The 19,917-nt window shown below is 42.7% G+C and overlaps 2 protein-coding genes across 2 annotated transcripts; one reads left to right on the top strand and one right to left on the bottom strand.

The window, feature by feature from the left end:
* Positions 1-5,764: 5,764 nt before the first annotated feature.
* Positions 5,765-13,483, top strand: LOC306739000 (sex comb on midleg-like protein 2; the record flags this gene model as incomplete). Its single annotated transcript, XM_079220937.1, has 13 exons — positions 5,765-5,807; positions 6,052-6,122; positions 6,405-6,639; positions 8,063-8,151; positions 8,238-8,481; positions 9,276-9,565; positions 9,674-9,767; positions 10,673-10,876; positions 11,297-11,458; positions 11,539-11,667; positions 12,244-12,480; positions 12,562-12,710; positions 13,358-13,483. The coding sequence occupies exons 1-13, from the start codon at positions 5,768-5,770 to the stop codon at positions 13,481-13,483; spliced, it is 2,070 nt and encodes a 689-aa protein (XP_079077063.1). The 5' UTR covers positions 5,765-5,767.
* A 4,514-nt stretch (positions 13,484-17,997) lies between these two features.
* On the bottom strand, positions 17,998-19,500 carry rai2 (retinoic acid induced 2; the record flags this gene model as incomplete). Its single annotated transcript, XM_079220874.1, has 1 exon — positions 17,998-19,500. The coding sequence occupies one exon, from the start codon at positions 19,498-19,500 to the stop codon at positions 17,998-18,000; it is 1,503 nt and encodes a 500-aa protein (XP_079077000.1).
* Positions 19,501-19,917: the final 417 nt, after the last annotated feature.

The following is a 19,917-nucleotide window of genomic DNA, read 5'->3' as shown; positions in this document are numbered from 1 at the left end:
TCTCCATGAAGTTCACCACTGAACCGGTTATGAGGATTATGATGAATTATTGTAATTGTGAGAAAGTGTGATAAACATCACAGGATGTGAAAGAGATAATGTTTTATTGAAAGCTGCACTTTAATAATAATAATAATGATAATAATAATAATGATAATAATTATAATATTAATAATGATAATAATAATAATGATGATAGTATTCAGATCCTTAAGTACAATTAGCAATACAACAACATTAAAATACTCCATAACAAGTCAAAGTACTGCGTTCAAAATGTTAATGAAGCAAAATGACTGAATGAATCTGTGATGTAGTTAAAGCATGAAAAGTAAAAGGGCAGAATGCAGGAAAATGACTTTATAAATGTAAATACATCATATAATAATAATAATAATAATAATAATAATAATAATAATAATAAAAATAATAATATGTAAGTCATTTAATTTAGTTTGAGATGGAGCTGTTTTTATTTTACATACTTTATGGGGTTTAATCCATGAAAATGTCTGATATTTGATCTTAATTATCTCTAAATGTTGGAGTAAAAACTACAACATTTCCTTCAGTATAAATTAACATACAAATACCTTAAATGTGTATTTTACTCTCTTCTGTTATTCCACGTTGTCATAAATGTCTGAGTGAAACCATGAAGCTCATTACAATCATTTAAAATAAAACATACAGTAATGTTCAGTCACTGCAGCTGTGTTCTAGAATAATATTCTAGAATAATGCTGTGGTAGAATATTGTTCTGGAATAATGTTCTAGAATAATGTTCTAAAATAATGTTTTAGAATAATGTTGTGGTAGAATAATGTTCTAGAATTATGTTCTGGTAGAATAATGTTCTGGTAGAATAATGTTCTGGAATAATGTTCTAGAATAATGTTCTAGAATTATGTTCTGGTAGAATAATGTTCTGGTAGAATAATGTTCTAGAATAATGTTGTGGTAGAATAATGTTCTGGAATAATGTTCTAGAATAATGTTCTGGTAGAATAATGTTTTAGAATAATGTTGTGGAAGAATAATGTTTTGGAATAATGTACTAGAATAATGTTGTGGTAGAATAATGTTCTAGAATAATGTTCTGGTAGAATAATGTTCTGGAATAATGTTCTGGAATAATGTTCTAGAATAATGTTGTGATAGAATAATGTTCTAGAATAATGTTCTGGTAGAATAATGTTCTGGAATAATGTTCTAGAATAATGTTCTAGAATAATGTTCTGGTAGAATAATGTTGTGGAATAATGTTGTGGTAGAATAATGTTCTGGAATAATGTTCTAGAATAATGTTCTAGAATAATGTTGTGGTAGAATAATGTTCTAGAATAATGTTGTGGTAGAATAATGTTCTGGAATAATGTTGTGGTAGAATAATGTTCTAGAATAATGTTGTGGTAGAATAATGTTCTGGAATAATGTTGTGGTAGAATAATGTTCTGGAATAATGTTCTAGAATAATGTTCTAGAATAATGTTGTGGTAGAATAATGTTCTGGAATAATGTTCTGGTAGAATAATGTTCTAGAATAATGTTCTAGAATAATGTTCTGGTAGAATAATGTTCTAGAATAATGTTCTAGAATAATGTTCTGGTAGAATAATGTTGTGGAATAATGTTCTAGAATAATGTTCTGGTAGAATAATGTTGTGGTATAATCTTCTAGAATAATGTTCTGGTAGAATAATGTTCTAGAATAATGTTGTGGTAGAATAATGTTCTGGAATAATGTTCTGGTAGAATAATGTTCTAGAATAATGTTCTAGAATAATGTTCTGGTAGAATAATGTTCTAGAATAATGTTCTAGAATAATGTTCTGGTAGAATAATGTTGTGGAATAATGTTCTAGAATAATGTTCTGGTAGAATAATGTTGTGGTATAATCTTCTAGAATAATGTTCTGGTAGAATAATGTTCTAGAATAATGTTCTGGTAGAATAATGTTCTAGAATAATGTTCTGGTAGAATAATGTTCTGGAATAATGTTCTAGAATAATGTTCTGGTAGAATAATGTTCTGGTAGAACAATGTTCTGGAATAATGTTCTAGATTAATGTTCTGGTAGAATAATGTTCTGGTAGAATAATGTTCTGGAATAATGTTCTAGAATAATGTTCTGGTAGAATAATGTTCTAGAATAATGTTCTGGTAGAATAATGTTCTGGTTAATCCTCCGGGAGAGGAAACCAGAGTGAAGACAGGAGATCGTTGTGACCAAACAGAGAGAGAACTCTTCTCTTTTTTGTCACTCTTAGAAACGGACTGTTTTAATTCATTAAACAATATAAACATCACTTTTGGGATTTAATATCCACATCATCTCTTTTTTATTATTTAGTTCATCATTTAAATATGTTTTATTATACATGATCTAGTCTTCTATATTGAATGAAAACAGCCTCTCTGCTTAATTCACTTTGTTAACTTATTATATTGTATTTTAATTATTACATAATTGTTTAAATAACAGCCTTTTGTCTAGTCGTTAAATGTGTTTTTTAACAATGTTTATTAGTTTGTAAATACAAATGACAAACAACGTTCCTCCTCAATAACACAACAATACTGCAGCAACAAGAATATCATTCTAAATAACTTATTTGTCACAGTAATGTTCTGGAATATTCTTCCTATTTATTTTGTAATTTTATATTTATGCTCTTGACCTTTGCAGTACTTTGCTTTCATTTAGATTTCCTCTTCACATGTTTATTGTTCACACAATCAGAATATTTATAGCCCGTGTAATAAATGTTATTCTGATTCTGACCAAATTATATATACGAACAAAAACTAAAAAATAGAAGATAAAACAAATTAAATGATATAACATAATTGTGGTCAATAGTATTTCTGTATACTATTTATTTTTTAATATATAAATATATATACATATATATATATATTTATATATATACATGTATTCAAGAAACTATAAGATTATTTTCGTATATTTTCTATTTCTGAGTAATATCGTTGACATAATTTTATTTTAAATACATTTTTAGACTCCGCGTCAGAAAGATCTTTCAAAGAATTTAGAACACGAAGAGGGATCACTCCTCTTCCTTTCTGGGATCCCAAACTACATTCCGAGTAGAACAGACGCCGATTGGTTAAAAACGAACAAGCCGTCCCCTGATTGGCTGTGAGCGAGAGTATCGCGACACCTGATTGGTCGACTGCTTGGGCATGCGGAAGCACACTATCTTCTGCTCCTCCTACAAAATATCATTCGTGGAGGAAAAAAAATGGCAGCTGACGATTAGGGAGAAGTGTGAGGATCTTCGCTCAGAGGAGGAACAACAAAACAAAAACAACAACAAAAACACAACGCGCGTAAGTTCCTTCCTTCGGACTCTAACGAGTAACGACTTCGGGGGGGCGCGTGAGGCTTCAGGACGCGGGGGTTAGACGGCCCCATGTTGTCAACATTGGGCCCAGACTATCACCTGGAGCCGCGTTCCGTTGCTGTTCGCGTCGCAGGAAAAGAAGCAGTTTGTAAAACAATAAGTGTGTTTTAGTGTTTGTGTTCCTCCGTAAGTAAAGTCTTGTTATACTTATGTTCTAGCGCAGGTACACCTGAGGGCTGCGGTGACGTCACCAGGTGGGTTAACGTGAGCTGGCTGGAAAAACAGTGGAAAGTCCACAGACTATTGTCTCATATTTACATATATATATATATATATATATATATATATATATATATATATATATATATATATATATATATATACGTATATATATATATATATATATATATATATATATATATATATATATATATACGTGTATATATATATATATATATATATATATATATATATACGTATATATATACGTATATATATATATATATATATATATATATATATATATATATATATATATATATATATATATATTGCAATGTTAGATATAATAATACAATTCAGTATATCCTGTTTTATTTGTTAGTTCATTTAATGTAATATTACTATGTTGTACCTTTTGTATATTATGAGCATTTTTCTTAATATTATTCTATTCTATTTTTTTATATAGTGATTTTTTTCTTATTATTCTATTCTATTTTTTTTTTATATATATATATATATATATATTGTGTATTTAATTTTTTTATTGCTTACCTGTATCTATAAATGCTGCTGGATAAAGTAACTATATAACTATTAATAATAACGTTATTTATTATTTAGTTTGTGTTTTCTCTGTTATTGTCGCTCACGTGACTTCTGAGGAAAACAACTTCCTGTTTCCCCCAAAGATGACATAAGGCTCGTTCCAGATGAGCCAGTTCTGCGCAGAATCGATCGGCGGCGATCGGCGCGCAATGCATGCTGGGTAGATTTGTGTCCGACTTGCTCTGACGTCATGCACACGTGGTCAACGATACTCTCACGAGACCAAGCCGGCTGTCGGTTTCAGAGTCAGCCGCCGCAGTTGCTCTCAAACGACTGCTTGGCCCAGTGCATGATGGGAAAGGCCTGGCTCTCGCCACATCAGAGAGCTGATTGGCTCTTAGATCTGACAGCAAACACCACTTATTTCATGTGTAGTTGTAACACTTAACCCTCGATTATTGACTATTCGTCTCGTGTTTAATCTAAAAACACATCTTGTGTGGTTGATAATACAAAATTGTATTTTCATAACACACTGTCCGACTTGATCGCAGTTTTTTGTCAACGCCTCCTGCTGCGGCCGCTGCTCTAACGAACGAGCCTATTTATTTACTCCACTGGTGGAGGAAGTACTCTGCTGTTGTACTTGAGTACTATCAGTATTACTACTGTGTAGAAATACTGTGATACAAGTGAAAACACACAAGTCCTACAGTCAAAATCTTACTTGAGTCAAAAGTAAAATACATTTTCTTTTTAGAAAACAACCGGAAGCTGCAAGGACGCTCACCTGGTCGCCGACGGCGTCGTCTAAGAAGCGTCTCCATTGGTTGTCGTCTAAGAAGCGTCTCCATTGGTTGTCGTCTAAGCAGCGTCTCCATTGGTTGTCGTCTAAGAAGCGTCTCCATTGGTTGTCGTCTAAGCAGCGTCTCCATTGGTTGTCGTCTAAGAAGCGTCTCCATTGGTTGTCGTCTAAGCAGCGTCTCCATTGGTTGTCGTCTAAGAAGCGTCTCCATTGGTTGTCGTCTAAGAAGCGTCTCCATTGGTTGTCGTCTAAGCAGCGTCTCCATTGGTTGTCGTCTAAGAAGCGTCTCCATTGGTTGTCGTCTAAGCAGCGTCGCCATTGGTCCGTCATCGCAGGAGCGTCTCCATTGGTCGTCAGTCACCATGGGTAAAACGCTGCTAAAAGGCAAGTAGACCACATTTTACTTTGTTCACGACTTGAGGTTATTTTTATTATTTAAATTGTTAATCCAGTGAAAACTCCTGCGTGGGATTTATAATGTGTAATTATCACATTATATAAATATTATATAGATAATCTGCATTTGTGTCGTTAGGACGGTTAAAGCGTTGGAGAGTTGTTGATTTTGATATTTAAGTTTGACAATAAATTCCTCAGAAATCCAGATTTAAACTGTTATTTCTCATTATAGTTGGCAAATGAGAAAAGTTATTGAAATGCCAGAAATGATGAGATGTTTGTAAATAATTAAATAAGTTAAATAAATCCATCAAAAACCAACAACTTTTTTACTTTCATACACACGTATAAAATTGATGTATTTCATTTTTTTTCTCCTATTTTTAGATCAGAAAGACGTCAAAAAAGAGAAACCAGGCAGAATGGTTCCGCTGACAGCAGCGACGCCGGCGCCCGCTAAAGGTGAAACTCATTTGATTGAAGCGTTTACTGGATTTTATGTGATTTATAAGCAAAATATTAACTTTTTAAATTATTGTATAGTCAATTTTGACATTTATATATATAAAAATATCAAAATGGACTTTAAAATAATGGACTTTAACACTTAAACTGTTAAATCAAATAAAAAGGGGAAAACAATTCAATATTTAGCTTTAAACAGTTATTGTTACAATAATATTTTGTGTATTTCTTTTGTATTTAGATGCTTTCAACTGGGAAGAATATCTAAAAGAGACGTCTTCTCTACCGGCTCCACCAGGATGCTTTCGTCAGGTATGATTTCTAAAATTTTTATGAATTTCTGAATCTCGTTAAAGCAAAATTTTAAATGAAACATGCAGAAGAAAATGTTTTTTGATGAAATGTAAAGATTTTAAGCTTCACTTTCGTTGCTTTTTCTCATGATGCGTTCAAGGACTGTTCTTTTATTAATTTGTTTACAGTTTCTGACGGTGTAGTTTTAATGATCGTTTAAAGAAAACGTGCTTTTCAATCCACTCGACCGTTCTGCGTATGCTCACGCTCACGCTCACGCTCACGGCATTGTGTCCGCAGGCTCGAGTCCCGCCCTCCAACGACTTCAAGGTGGGCATGAAGCTCGAGGCCCACGACCCGCGCAACTCCACCTCGGTGTGCATCGCCACGGTGATGGGCCTGACGGGCGTCCGCCTGCGCCTCCGCCTGGACGGCAGCGACAACAGCAACGACTTCTGGAGGCTCGTGGACTCGTCCGACATCCAGCCGATCGGCAGCTGCGAGAAGAACGGAGACATGCTGCAGCCGCCGCTGGGTGAGGGACCGGGACACGATCAATGATCAAGGACCAATGATCAAGGACCAATGATCAATGACCAATGATCAACTACCAATGATCAATGACCAATGATCAACTACCAAGTACCAATGATCAACTACCAATGATCAATGACCAATGATCAACTACCAACTACCAATGATCAATGACCAATGATCAATTACCAATGATCAATTACCAATGATCAATTACCAATGATCAATGACCAATGATCAACTACCAAGTACCAATGATCAACTACCAATGATCAATGACCAATGATCAACTACCAACTACCAATGATCAATGACCAATGATCAATTACCAATGATCAATTACCAATGATCAATTACCAATGATCAATGACCAATGATCAACTACCAAGTACCAATGATCAACTACCAATGATCAATGACCAATGATCAACTACCAACTACCAATGATCAATTACCAATGATCAATTACCAATGATCAACTACCAATGATAAATTAGCTCTCGAGCTAACGCTATTTTACATCGCTATTTCACCCAGGTAAATAAATATATATATATAAATACAAATGAAAAAATATAAATGTATAAATATATATATAATAAAAAAAATATATATATATATATATATATATATATATATATATATATATATATATATATAATAAAAAGAATATATATATATATATATATATATATATTAAAAAAAGAAGAAGAAGAAAAAAAAAAAAAAATATATATATATATATATATATATAGAAAGAAAATAGCCGTTGAACATTTAGCTTCGTCTTCTGTGGAAAATAAGTTTTCCTACTTACATGAATTATTATGATTATCATCGTTTTTTCTTTTGCATTGTTGTAATACAGCTTGAATAATTAGAATAGTAAGATAAATAAGTTGCACACATAAACTAAAATATTAAACCATAAAGCGGACGTCTGTTTCCTTCCGATCGCTCGACGCCTCAAAGCCTTTAAGACGAAGGAAGAGAAAAAACAAACAAGAGGAGCTTTTCCTTTTACGCTGACTTCATGCAGTTTAATGTTTTGCGTTGCAAATGTCTTTCTTTGTATTACATGTACACATGTATTCAAGTTACACAAGTTATACATGTAATACATGTTGACGAGCACAGACTAAACACAACAAAGGGGAACAATTAGGGAACAATTAGGGAACAATTAGGGAACAATTAGGGACGGGCAGGAAGGGAAGTCGTCCGCACAGAATTCTCACGGTCATGAAAAACCTGAAAAAGTCATGGAACCCCGCCTGCAACAAAAGAGGTGGCGAGTATGAAATAAAACAGGAAATATCATCAAATAATATGAAATAAGGAAAGAAACGGGAGCAGGAAAGATAACGAGCGTTAATAAGGTTCTGAAGTAGTCCGTCTCACCTCTGGCTTCTTTGTCGCTAAAGGCTTCCGGATGAACGCGTCCTCCTGGCCCATGTTTCTGCTGAGGACCTTGAACGGAGCCGAGATGGCTCCGGCCATCGCTTTTAAAAAGGTGAGTTCCAAACAAACAAGAACCCGCAACACAGACGCAGAACCGCGCTCTGACTCGCCGTTGTATTGTTATTTCTTGTTTTAAAGGAACCCCCCAGGGCGCCGCAGAACCTCTTCAAGCCCGGCATGAAGCTGGAGGCCGTGGACAAGAAGAACCCGTACCTCATCTGCCCCGCCACCATCGGGGAGGTGAAGGGCGACGAGGTCTTCGTCATGTTCGACGGCTGGCGCGGCGCCTTCGACTACTGGTGCCAGTACGACGCCCGGGACGTGTTCCCAGTGGGCTGGTGCTCGCTCACCAAGCACAGCCTGCAGGCGCCGGGGAACAGCGGTGAGAGGAGCCTGAACGCATCATGAGAGCGTTATCGTTTACCTTGAGCTAGTCCTCATTTCCTCCTGTTGGTTCTCCGTTAGCGGTAATGCTAACGTTACTAGCTTTCCTCGGTTCTCCGTTAGCGGTGCTGCTAACGTTACTAGCTCTCCTCCTGTTGGTTCTCCGTTAGCGGTGCTGCTAACGTCACTAATTCTCCTCCTGTTGGTTCTCCGTTAGCGGTGCTGCTAACGTTACTAGCTCTCCTCCTGTTGGTTCTCCGTTAGCGGTGCTGCTAACATTACTAGCTCTCGTCTTGTTGGTTCTCCGTTAGCGGTGCTGCTAACATTACTAGCTCTCCTGTTGGTTCTCCGTTAGCGGTGCTGCTAACATTACTAGCTCTCCTGTTGGTTCTCCGTTAGCGGTGCTGCTAACGTTACTAGCTCTCCTCCTGTTGGTTCTCCGTTAGCGGTGCTGCTAACGTTACTAGCTCTCCTCCTGTTGGTTCTCCGTTAGCGGTGCTGCTAACATTACTAGCTCTCCTGTTGGTTCTCCGTTAGCGGTGCTGCTAACGTTACTAGCTCTCCTCCTGTTGGTCTAAACACTGATTGTTTTTTTACAAAGTCACAAGAGACTAGAGAAACATCCGTGTTTACTGGTCACATGTTCTACTGGATACTGGAGGATAAACTTTATTTGCTCTGTGATTGTTAACGTTAATCTGTCGTTACGGTCCGTACCATCACAACTTGCTCGCTAGTCTTTTTTTATATCGACTCCCTTCAAACCAAATCTTCCCGCCGTTCCTCCTCCAGTCAGCATGCCGAAGGCCGTGCCGATCCTGCCGGCGTCGCCCTCCAAGCCCAGCAGGCGCTCCATGCAGTCGCCCTACCGCCTCCCCAACCCGCTGCCGGCGCTGCCCGTCAGGAAGGGGGTCCGAGGCCGGCGGCCCAAGAGCGAGACCATCGCTCTGCTCAAAGCCGTGGCGGAAGCAGCAGCGGCCGCCGCCGCCGCCGGCAGGGTCGCACAGAACGGAGCCGAGACCGAAAGCACGCAGCTCGTCCCCCGAATCTACAAGAAGAGGGGGCCCAAGCCCGGAAGCAAGGTGAGACCATGTGACCCACGAGAACCGGCTGCACAAACACCCCCAAACCCCGTGATGACGTCACTCTTTTACTGCCGCGGTGCAAATGAATGTGTCCCTTTTTTACAGAGGAAGTCCAAGATTCTCCAAAGCCCGGCACAGCTGCAGAGCATCCAGGTTCCTCAAGAAAGCCCCGGCAGCCTGAACTCCGTGGTTTCAACAGGTAACCTTCCTCTTGTGTTAGCTTTCTGTTAGCATCTCTTGTGCTAGCTTTCTGTTAGCATCTCTTGTGTTAGCTTTCTGTTACCATCTCTTGTGCTAGCTTTCTGTTAGCATCTCTTGTGTTAGCTTTCTGTTAGCATCTCTTGTGTTAGCTTTCTGTTAGCATCTCTTGTGTTAGCATCTCTTGTATTAGCTTTCTGTTACCCTCTCTTGTGCTAGCTTTCTGTTACCCTCTCTTGTGCTAGCTTTCTGTTACCCTCTCTTGTGCTAGCTTTCTGTTAGCATCTCTTGTGTTAGCTTTCTGTTAGCATCTCTTGTGTTAGCTTTCTGTAAGCATCTCTTGTGTTAGCTTTCTGTTAGCAGCCTCTGGGCCTTTTCTTTGTCAGCATACCTCCATTTCTATTAAAGAAATGGTAAAATGAACCTCAAGAGAATCATATAAATAAATAAATAAAAGGTTGTTGTGTTACCTGGCTATTACTGAGGGGTATTAGAACACATCTCTTAAATAAATTTGTTTTAGTAATTTTTTCATTTTAATATTATTAACTATAGTAACATCTATGGTGTTACGGGTCAATTTTGACCCATATATATTTACTTTTTTACTTTTTTTTAGCAATAGAACTTTAATACAAACACAAAATGAAAAGCAGAACGAGTCATAGCACAACATATTGATTTGCAAGGTCAAAAAAAACAACAACAATCAAGTGAATCTTATTTTTACAATATTTTTATAACATTATACATTTTTATAATTTAGTGGTAAAAAAAGTCAAAAAGCCTTGATGCAATAAACACATTTATGTGGTTCTTTAATAAAAAAAAAGAAAGTGTATTTAAAACCGAACACAAGAGGAAGGTTAAACCATTAGAACGTCTCATTAGCTGGTGTGGTTCCAGTGTGCGTGTACGTGAACAAGCAGGGCGTCTGCGGGCCGCACCTGGACCGGAAGCAGATGCAGCGCCTGCCGGACCACTTCGGGCCGGGCCCGGTGAACGCCGTGCTGCAGCAGGTGGTCCAGTCCTGCATCGACTGTGCGTACCAGCCCAAGGTCCTGCTGGGAGCCCTGCAGACCCACTCGGGAGGAGGAGAGGTGGTCAGAGGTAGAGCCACCGCAACATCTTGGATGGATCATAATAATCATATAAATAGTAGTAGTAGCCAACACCCGATCCAGTATTCATGGTTTACTAAATCTACTACTTTAAAAATAGCCACTGCTGATCTTTTCTAAATGGAACTTCGATGTATTTGAATGTGTGTTTAGTTATTTACCTTTTAGAGAAGATAACTTATGAGTGAAAACATTTTAAACATATGGCGCAACAAAGCGATAGCTTCTCTTCGTGTTGTCTTGGGGTCAAAAGGACGAGTGTATATGTGTGTTAATGGGTCATTTTGACCCCAAGACAACACACGGGTTAAATCTTGATTTGTGATGCTGATCCTCGGTACGAGAGGCTGCCCTGTTTGTTTTAATCACTTAACGGCTTCGTGTCGTTTTAAATCTTCGTCCCTCGCAGTGAGAGCGGACGGCGGCGTGCGCGTGGTGAAGCTGCCGGCGGCGTCCAGCGCGTCCTTCGTGCTGCGCTTCCTGGAGACGATGTGCCGCCACCTGCAGTGCGACAACCTGTTCAGCAGCCAGCCGTTCAGCCACTACGCCGCCTACGACCGCACCAAGTCAGGTGACGCCGCGCTCCGGGAGCCCCGACGGTAACGTTTAAGGCGAGGAGAGGTGGTCACGGCCTGTCTTCATGTGTTGCAGTGAAGGAAGAGGCGCTGGACGCTCCGGCTCTGGCTCGGGGCGGCAAGCGGAGCCTCTCGGGGATCTCGCCGCCGTACGCCGCTCCTCTGTCGCCCAAACATCTACGCACCGAAGCTCATCCGTCAGAAGGTACGGCTCACACACAGATGTTCTCCAACCGCGCCCTCTAGTGGCATCAATGCACCGTTCCCACTGGAGTCCGGCTGACGAGCTCAGTGTCAATAAAAACCGGCTGAACCGGCATTTGTTTCTGTGACGCAGTCTGGTAAATTAAAAAGTAGCTTCATCAGCAACTTGCTGACGCCGTCACGTCGAAACCCTGCAGGAAAAAAAAACATGGCTCCTCCTTATTTATTGTTATTTATTGTTATTGTCATGTGTTAAAGCTGCATTCTCTCTCCTGACCACCAGGCGGCGACTCCTCTGGTTGTATAGAAGTCTATATCAATGACTCTACTTCTCTTGATGTATTCCCTCAGTAAACATTGTAAACATGAGTTTTTGTCTCAATCTCTAGTTTCAAGTCTTCAATACAGCATGATGTTCATTTAGTACATTATAGTAATTTAGAGTCAAACAGACCATAAAGCAGGGGACGCTTTAGGGGCGGGGCTACAAGGTGATTGACAGGTCTCTCTCTATATATATTATGGTATGTAACATCTCCCTGGACGTGGTCTTTGACGTCATCGGTTCTCTCTCCAGCAGAGACGCTGCCTCATGAAGAGAACGGGCTCTTAAAGGAGCAGCGCTTCATGGACTCTGCCTCCAACTCCATGACCCCTCGACCCCAGGCGGCGGCGCGCAGCACCGGCTCCTCTGAGTACCACAGCTCCTCCCACGGCGTCGCCCGCTACCGGCACGGTGCGGCGGCGGCCGCGCGGCGCCTCTCCTCCGACCCGGCGGAGCCCGGCAGCAAGCAGCCGCTCAGACGAGTAGAAGGTACGGTGAGAACCGGCGGGCGGTCGGTCCGTGTGTGTGAGTGTGAACGCGGTGCTCAGTGTGTCCGTTGTGCTCCGGCAGCAGCCAGCTCCACCACCGGCCCCGAGGCGCCGGCGCCGGAGCCGCCCGGCAAGCACCCGTCCACCTGGTCCATCGAGGAGGTGATGCAGTTCGTCAGGGACGCCGACCCCACGGCGCTAGCGCCGCATGCCGAGCTGTTCAGGAAACACGTGAGTTACCTTCAAGACCGCTTCCTGCGTCCAGAATGTTTAGAGGTTCCCCCAAACGGAACCAGAACGTTAAGGGTTCCCCCAAACGGAACCAGAACGTTAAGGGTTCCCCCAAACGGAACCAGAACGTTAAGGGTTCCCCCAAACAGAACCAGAACGTTAAGGGTTTCCCCCAAACGGAACCAGAACGTTAAGGGTTCCCCCAAACAGAACCAGAACGTTAAGGGTTTCCCCCAAACGGAACCAGAATGTTTAGAGGTTCCACCAAACGGAACCAACATTTGGCGCCGGTGCTTTTTTTGTTTGATCGTTTGATTATTTTATGGTTTTATTTATTTTATACACAGTCATGTTTTTATGCTGTGGATTTAGAAATATTTTATATCTTCTTTTTATTTTAACTCTTACTTTTTAAAAAATTTTTTTTAAATGTTTTAAAAACCAGAAGAGACTATGAAGAGACTAATGCACACTAAATAAAGGACATTAATAAATAAATAGTTTATTATAAAAATAATTTATCCTCTTTGTTTTGGTCAATCTTTTGAAAAGGTTCTGTGCTAATAACACTTTGATTGGTTGGTCGCAGCAAGTCGTGTCTCGCTGCGTGTTCTATGTATTGATGGTTCTCTCGTCCGGTTCTCCAGGAGATCGACGGTAAAGCTCTGATGCTGCTGCGCAGCGACATGATCATGAAGTACATGGGGCTGAAGCTCGGCCCCGCCCTCAAGCTGTGCCACCACATCGAGCGGCTGAAGCACGGGAAACCGTGAGGGACCAGGACTCATGGGGACCAGGGCTCATGGGGACCAGGGCTCATGGGCTCATGGGGACCTTGACTCATGGGGACCTTGACTCATGGGGAACCTGGACTCATGGGGAACCAGGACTCAATGGACTCATGGGGACCAGGACTCATGGGGACCAGGACTCATGGGGACCAGGACTCATGGGGACCTGGACTCATGGGGAACCAGGACTCATGGGGACTTTGACTCATGGGGACCTTGACTCATGGGGACCAGGGCTCATGGAGACCAGGGCTCATGGGGACCAGGGCTCATGGGGACCAGGACTCATGGGGACCAGGACTCATGGGGACCAGGACTCATGGGGACGCGGTCTGGACCTCATGAGGGACTGGACCTCGACCCCCCCAAAGGAACAGAACCTCTGCCGTACTCACGTTCTGCTCAGCACATCGAGGTGGAACCTTCTGATCCCCAAAGAAGAGAACGTTTCTTATCTACTGAGAAAAACTAAACTAAAGTCAGAAGTTCTTCCTTCAGGAGGAGAGTCTCTCTCTCTCTCTCTCACTCTCTCTCTATCTCTTCACTTGTTTGCCTCAATCTTTCATTTTATTTTGTAGAGTTTTTTTAATCGCCTGCAGAACGCTGATTGGCTGATTGATGATGTCATTGCTCGGCCGCGGTCACACTCGTCTTCTCGGCGCGATCGATATTTATTTTGTGGTTTTAAAAAAAGAGCGGCTGTGAAACGGCGGATAAACATTTCATTTCCTGTTAGTTCTCGTGGGACTCGTGGACTTTAAGAAATAACAAAAAGCACATTTGACTATCAATACTTCACAAACCGTTTCATCGGTTATCGAAATAGTTTTAGATTAATTTAAAGTCGACACGCGGCTCTCCTTCACAATAAAAGTCCTCCGTTCTCGCCGCTGCTTCCTCTCCCGTCGTATCCTGAGACATTTTACTATGAATTCTTCACAATAGAGCAACTTTATTTTCATTGTGATGAGTTGTTGATGTTTTTATCAGTTAATTGACGAGTTGTTTTCTCGTTTTTAACTGTCACAGAGGAAGGCTTTTTATATTCAATCAAATAACTCAAACTCATTCATCAATTATCAACACAGCTGCTGATTAATGTAGTAGTCTACAGATCGTGCATTATTAGTAGACTTTTACTATTAATTCTTCACATTGTGGCTTCAAATAACTATGAATTCATCCACGATCATTTTCTGGATTAATTTATACGTCTTTTTACTTTTTCTTTTGACTCAAAGAAAATGAAAAAAAAAACAATTAACTGATTAATTAATCAATTAATTATTGTTCCTGCCGTGTTGGTGGACGGAGTTTAATTCAGTTTATTTTGTATAAACTGAATCACTAATCTGCCTCTGAGGTTTACAGTCTGTACTCCTTCTTATCGAGTCTTTAAGACTTCATGTTGAGGAAATCCTCCGAGGAAACTTCTCAGAGGGCCGGTCTTCCTCCTCTCCTCGTTAGAGGAAGACGAAGGGCGCTCTCCTCGTTAGAGGAAGAGGAGGAAGACTCTCCTCGTTAGAGGAAGATGAAGGACGCTCTCCTCGTTAGTGGAAGACGAAGGGGGCGTCGTCTTCGTTAGAGGACGACCAACAGACGGGTGTAACCTCAGACGGACGTCGTCTTCTTCCGCCTCGAACGTCGTCACCTTTCATTCCCCCGTTCTGATCGAACCTCACGAGTTTCCTGCATCGTCATCATCACCTTCATCACCACCACTGCCCTCCTCTGAGCCAGTGGATGGCGGTTGGTTCGTGGCCCGGCTCCTGAAGGGCTCTGGTTCTGTTCCAGTGAGAACACATGTACAGTTTTATGGGTTTCACCATGAATATCAGCAAAGAATGTACATTTTTGTAGAAACGTAATATTTTAAAAGGAGATCGTTTACCCGAGTTAGAAATGTGAAGATGAGAAGAAGAAGAAAAGCAGATTTCCAGTCTGCCTTTCTGTCTGTTTTGTTGTTTTTAATCTTATTCGACGCTTCATGACATCTCTCAGGTCTACGTGGTCTTTGTGAGTCCGGTGGTCTTTGTTAGTCCACTTTTGTAGCAAACTGTTTCTAAAGAAGTTTCCTGTTTCCTGGATCTAAACACAAAGACTTGTGCCAAAGGAGAACCCGAGGAACCGACAGCTGGAGGTTCTTCTTCAGAACTACTTGAAGTGTCACGAGTCCATTTTCTGTCACGCCAGATAAACAATGTGTGTTTAAGACGTTGTGTATTTCCTTTTCTTTATATATAAACCTACCAAAAACTAAAAGATGTGTTTTTACTGACTGCAGCAGATTATTTATACCAAGAATGTATTCTATTAATAATTTATTTTATAATTATTTGACATGAACATTTTATGGATTTATTTCATATTAAATTAAACACATAACTAACAATAGAGAACAACTGATAATAAACCTAAAAAGTGAGCAATATAATATAAACCAGGAAGTTTGTTTAAAATGAGCGATTTTTCCTCAAAAATTGCGAATGGTTTGCATCTCCATACTAAACACAGAAAATCTCCTCAACCACAAACGCTATTTGAAGCCGTTGTTATTCTGTTTACTTTGTTTTGACCTAGTGGACACCAGGAGAATAACATGTATTATCCCTATAATACAGCAGTGATGCCCCTAGTGGACACCAGGAGAATAACATATATTATCTATATAATACAGCAGTGATGCCCCTAGTGGACACCAGGAGAATAACATGTATTATCTATAATACAGCAGTGATGCCTCTAGTGGACACCAGGAGAATAACATGTATTATCTCTATAATACAGCAGTGATGCCCCTAGTGGACACCAGGAGAATAACATGTATTATCTCTATAATACAGCAGTGATATATGTGTGGCTTTTTAATGCTGGATATTTTATCAGAACGTCTTTAAATGAGTAAATTCTGACATTTCAAACCAGTTCCAACACAAACAAACACATTTGAGATATAAAATAAAATAAAAGAGAGACACATAGTCGACCTCGGCGATTTTTAAGTTCACTTCCATATGAAAAGCACACAAACTGTACAGAAAGCAAACATTTAGGCAGCACGTTTCAATCCAAACAAACAGGTTTCTGAAGCGAAAAAGAGCTTCAGGAGCCGTCCGGCTACGAAGGAAGCTAGCCGCTAGCAGTCGCACAGATCGTATAAATAACAGTTGTACAGTGAATAAATTAGGGTGGAACCCTGCAGGACCAGAAGGGATCAAGTCCAACTGACAGGAGCTGAAGTTCATGAATATAAATAAAGAGGAGGTCCTTCGCTCATCAGTCCGCCGGCTTTCACAGATTCACAGAAGACCCTGCAACGCTTTCTCAACTAAACTATGACAAAGTGCACTCAACGGGATAAATAAACGACACATTCACAACTCTGGTCGTCATCGTGGAACAGAAACCTCCATGTAAAAAAATAAAAAAGACACCAAACCACGTGGAACTAATGTGTCTAATAACAGACTAATAACACTTCACTAATATCACCAGCGGGGGTTCTTCGTCTTTAACCTGGCTGTAAGTTCAATAAGTGAAACCCACATTAAACCTGCACTAGTCTGTTAGAGGGAACAGCAGCGGCGGGTTCTGGGCTTCATGCACCTTGCTCTCTTTTTCCAGAAAACTAAAAAAACTTTACTCACAGGCACGAAGAAAGTTCTGATGAAATGTGAAGACTTCCGTTAAAAAGGAAGTCGCCAACATTCATCTGAATGAATTCATGCCAAGTCACGATTAACCCCGCCCTGCTAAACCCCCGACCAATCACAAGAGAGGGAAACGCTCCAGTGATCCGCTGAGAACCTCAAGCTCTTCTTTTAGGTTTTAAATTAAAAAATTAAAAAAGGGACTAGTGGAAACAAACCGTGATCCCAAATGGAAACCTGGAACCCAAAGTGTCTTTTCTGTTCCTCAACATCTCTGATCTAGAAAAGACAATCTTCAAAGCCACGGAGAGCTAAAGGGACGGATGCTTGTAGGAGTTCTTCTGAGAGTTTTACTGACCCTAACCCCTAATCCTATTTATTGTTTGAGTTGTGTTTAGAGGTTGTTCATGGGGATTATATATTATTGTAGCCCTGATTTTTATGTTTAATTTGATACCTAACATGTTCTTTTTGGCGGGGGGAGGGATTGATACCATGATTTTTTCTTGATCTTCCTGATATAAAAGGGTACCCCAATTAGGGGACCCTAGGGTTTAGTGATTCTTCTAGGAGTCTAAAATACGACTACACACAACATCACTTTGCTGCTTCTGCTGCAGAAGAACTCTGACCTCTAAACACCGTACTGTCCCTTTAAGCTGGCAGACAACAACAACACTTGTGGTTCAGTTCATCGAGTGGAGCGTTACAGACAGAAAGCGTCTCGGTGGCTTCTGTGTTCCCCGTCAGACATTCATGAGCTTCAGTCTGGAGCCGAACGCTCTGATTGTTCATAAGTTTGATTACAGAATGTGTTTCATGTTGCTCTGGCCGGGTTTCCAGCTCTCACTTCCTGGGAAGCAGCGCTGCAAGTCTCTGCTTCTTCATGGGGAGGAAGTGGATCTCCTGCGTGCTGACCTTCTTCAGCTTGATGGCCCGGCTCTTGGGGAGCTTCTTATGCGGGTTGTTGGGGTCGTGCTGCTCCCCGTTGGCCGCCGCCGCCGGCACCCCGTAGAGCTGCTGCAGCGCCGCCGCCGCCTGGCTGCCGTCCCGCTTGATGGAAAAGTTCTTGGTGGAGACGCCCGAGAGGCCTTTGATCTTCCCGCAGAGGATGGCGGGGATGGCGTCCTTCACCGAGACGATGACCTTGGCCGTCTGCGAGGCGCTGACTATCTCCAGGGTCCCGGCGCCGCCCGGCTGACTCAGGGAGCCAGACCCGCCGGCGGTGCTGTCGACCACCCACTTGTGCTGCCGGCTGAACTGCAGCGACGCCAGACTGCCCAGGAGTTTGGAGTCGACGCCCAGAGACAACGAGGCGCCGCCGGCGTCCGGACCGGCACGGAAAGACTGGACGCACTTCCTCCTCGCGGCCGCCGGCACCGACAGGTCGAGCACGTCGTCCTGATGGGGACTCGGGTATTCCTGTTTCGGCACGACCGGGCACGCTCGGACCGAAAGGTCCAACGCCTGCCCGTCATCGACGGGAAGCAAGGACGGCGAGGCGTGAGGCGGCGGGAGCGAAGGCACGTATCGGCGTGAGGACGGCGGCGGAGAGGTAGTGTCTTTAGGAGACGTCTGAGTGCTTTTACTCGCGGTGCAAACCGGTTTTGGCATGTTCCCCTTTGAGTCCTCGGCCTGGGGTGCGGGGACCGGGATGGGCAGAGGGACGGGCAGCGGGACGGGCAGCGGGATGATGACCGGGTACGGGACCAGGAGCGTGGCGGGCGGCACCAAGGGCGCCAGCGGCGAGGCGTAGGGCGGCGCCAGGGGAGGAAGCGGGAAGAAGGCGGAGCCCGGCGACTGGCAGGCGGACGCGCCCGCCTGGGAGGGGAACAGGTCCTGCAGGATGGCGGCGAACGCCGGGTTCTGCAGCAAGGAGAGCAGGTTGGCGTCCTGCGTCTGCCCCGCCGACTTGTGTTCGCCGGCCGGCGGCAAACCGAACGTGTTCTGGGGCATCACGGAGGGGCCCATGTGCTGCAGGACCTGCTGATCCAAGACCAGCGGGAGCGAAACCGGGCTCTGGCTCGCTATCAAGTACGGCGCCGCCCCCATCTGGCCCATCTGGCCCAGCTGGGCCCCGGCGGCACCGGCCATCTGGAGGTGGATGGGCAGCATCAGCGGGCCGTCCCCCAGGCACACCGGGTGCAAGACGGTCGTGGCCACTTTGAGGGCCACGCCTCCTGGGGACTCGCCGGCGGGACTCGCCACCGTCGCTGGATGCTCCGCCCCTTTGCTGCCGCAGGAAGCAGCCGGAGCGAGCGGGCTCGCCCCTTCCTCCGCTTTGCCGGTGGCGTCTCCTCCTCCCACCGCGGCGCCGTCAGACGGGCTCTGGGCGGCGCTTCCCTCCATCGTTCAGCTTGAGGAGTCGGTGAAGTCTCGGTCCAAAGGGCTACTGACGGGTCTCCTCCATGGGTCCTCCGGGCGGCCCTGCAACAGGAAGCAAAGGGTTCATGTCTTCGTCATCTGAGGACGGGAATGTTGGACGTTATGGTTACGCTGACGACGATGAAGATGACGAACAACATGGACGCCGAAATATAACGATGGGAGGCGACTCAGAACCTTTTGATGGCGCTTTAAATTACGACAGAACAAATTCATCTTATCTTCTTTTTGGTTCGTAATGAGAGCAGTTGATATTCTGGAGTTATGGAGTCCAGATGGGACGTCCTCGTCTCAAACCTCCTCTCTCTGTCTCTTTGTCTCTTTGTGTCTCTTTGTGTCTTTGTGTCTCATTGTGTCTCATTGTGTCTTTGTATCTTTGAG

The sequence above is a fragment of the Taurulus bubalis genome (assembly GCF_910589615.1).
Source record: "Taurulus bubalis genome assembly, chromosome: 7".
NCBI lineage: Eukaryota > Metazoa > Chordata > Actinopteri > Perciformes > Cottidae > Taurulus > Taurulus bubalis.
This window is presented reverse-complemented; position numbering and strand designations above follow the sequence as displayed.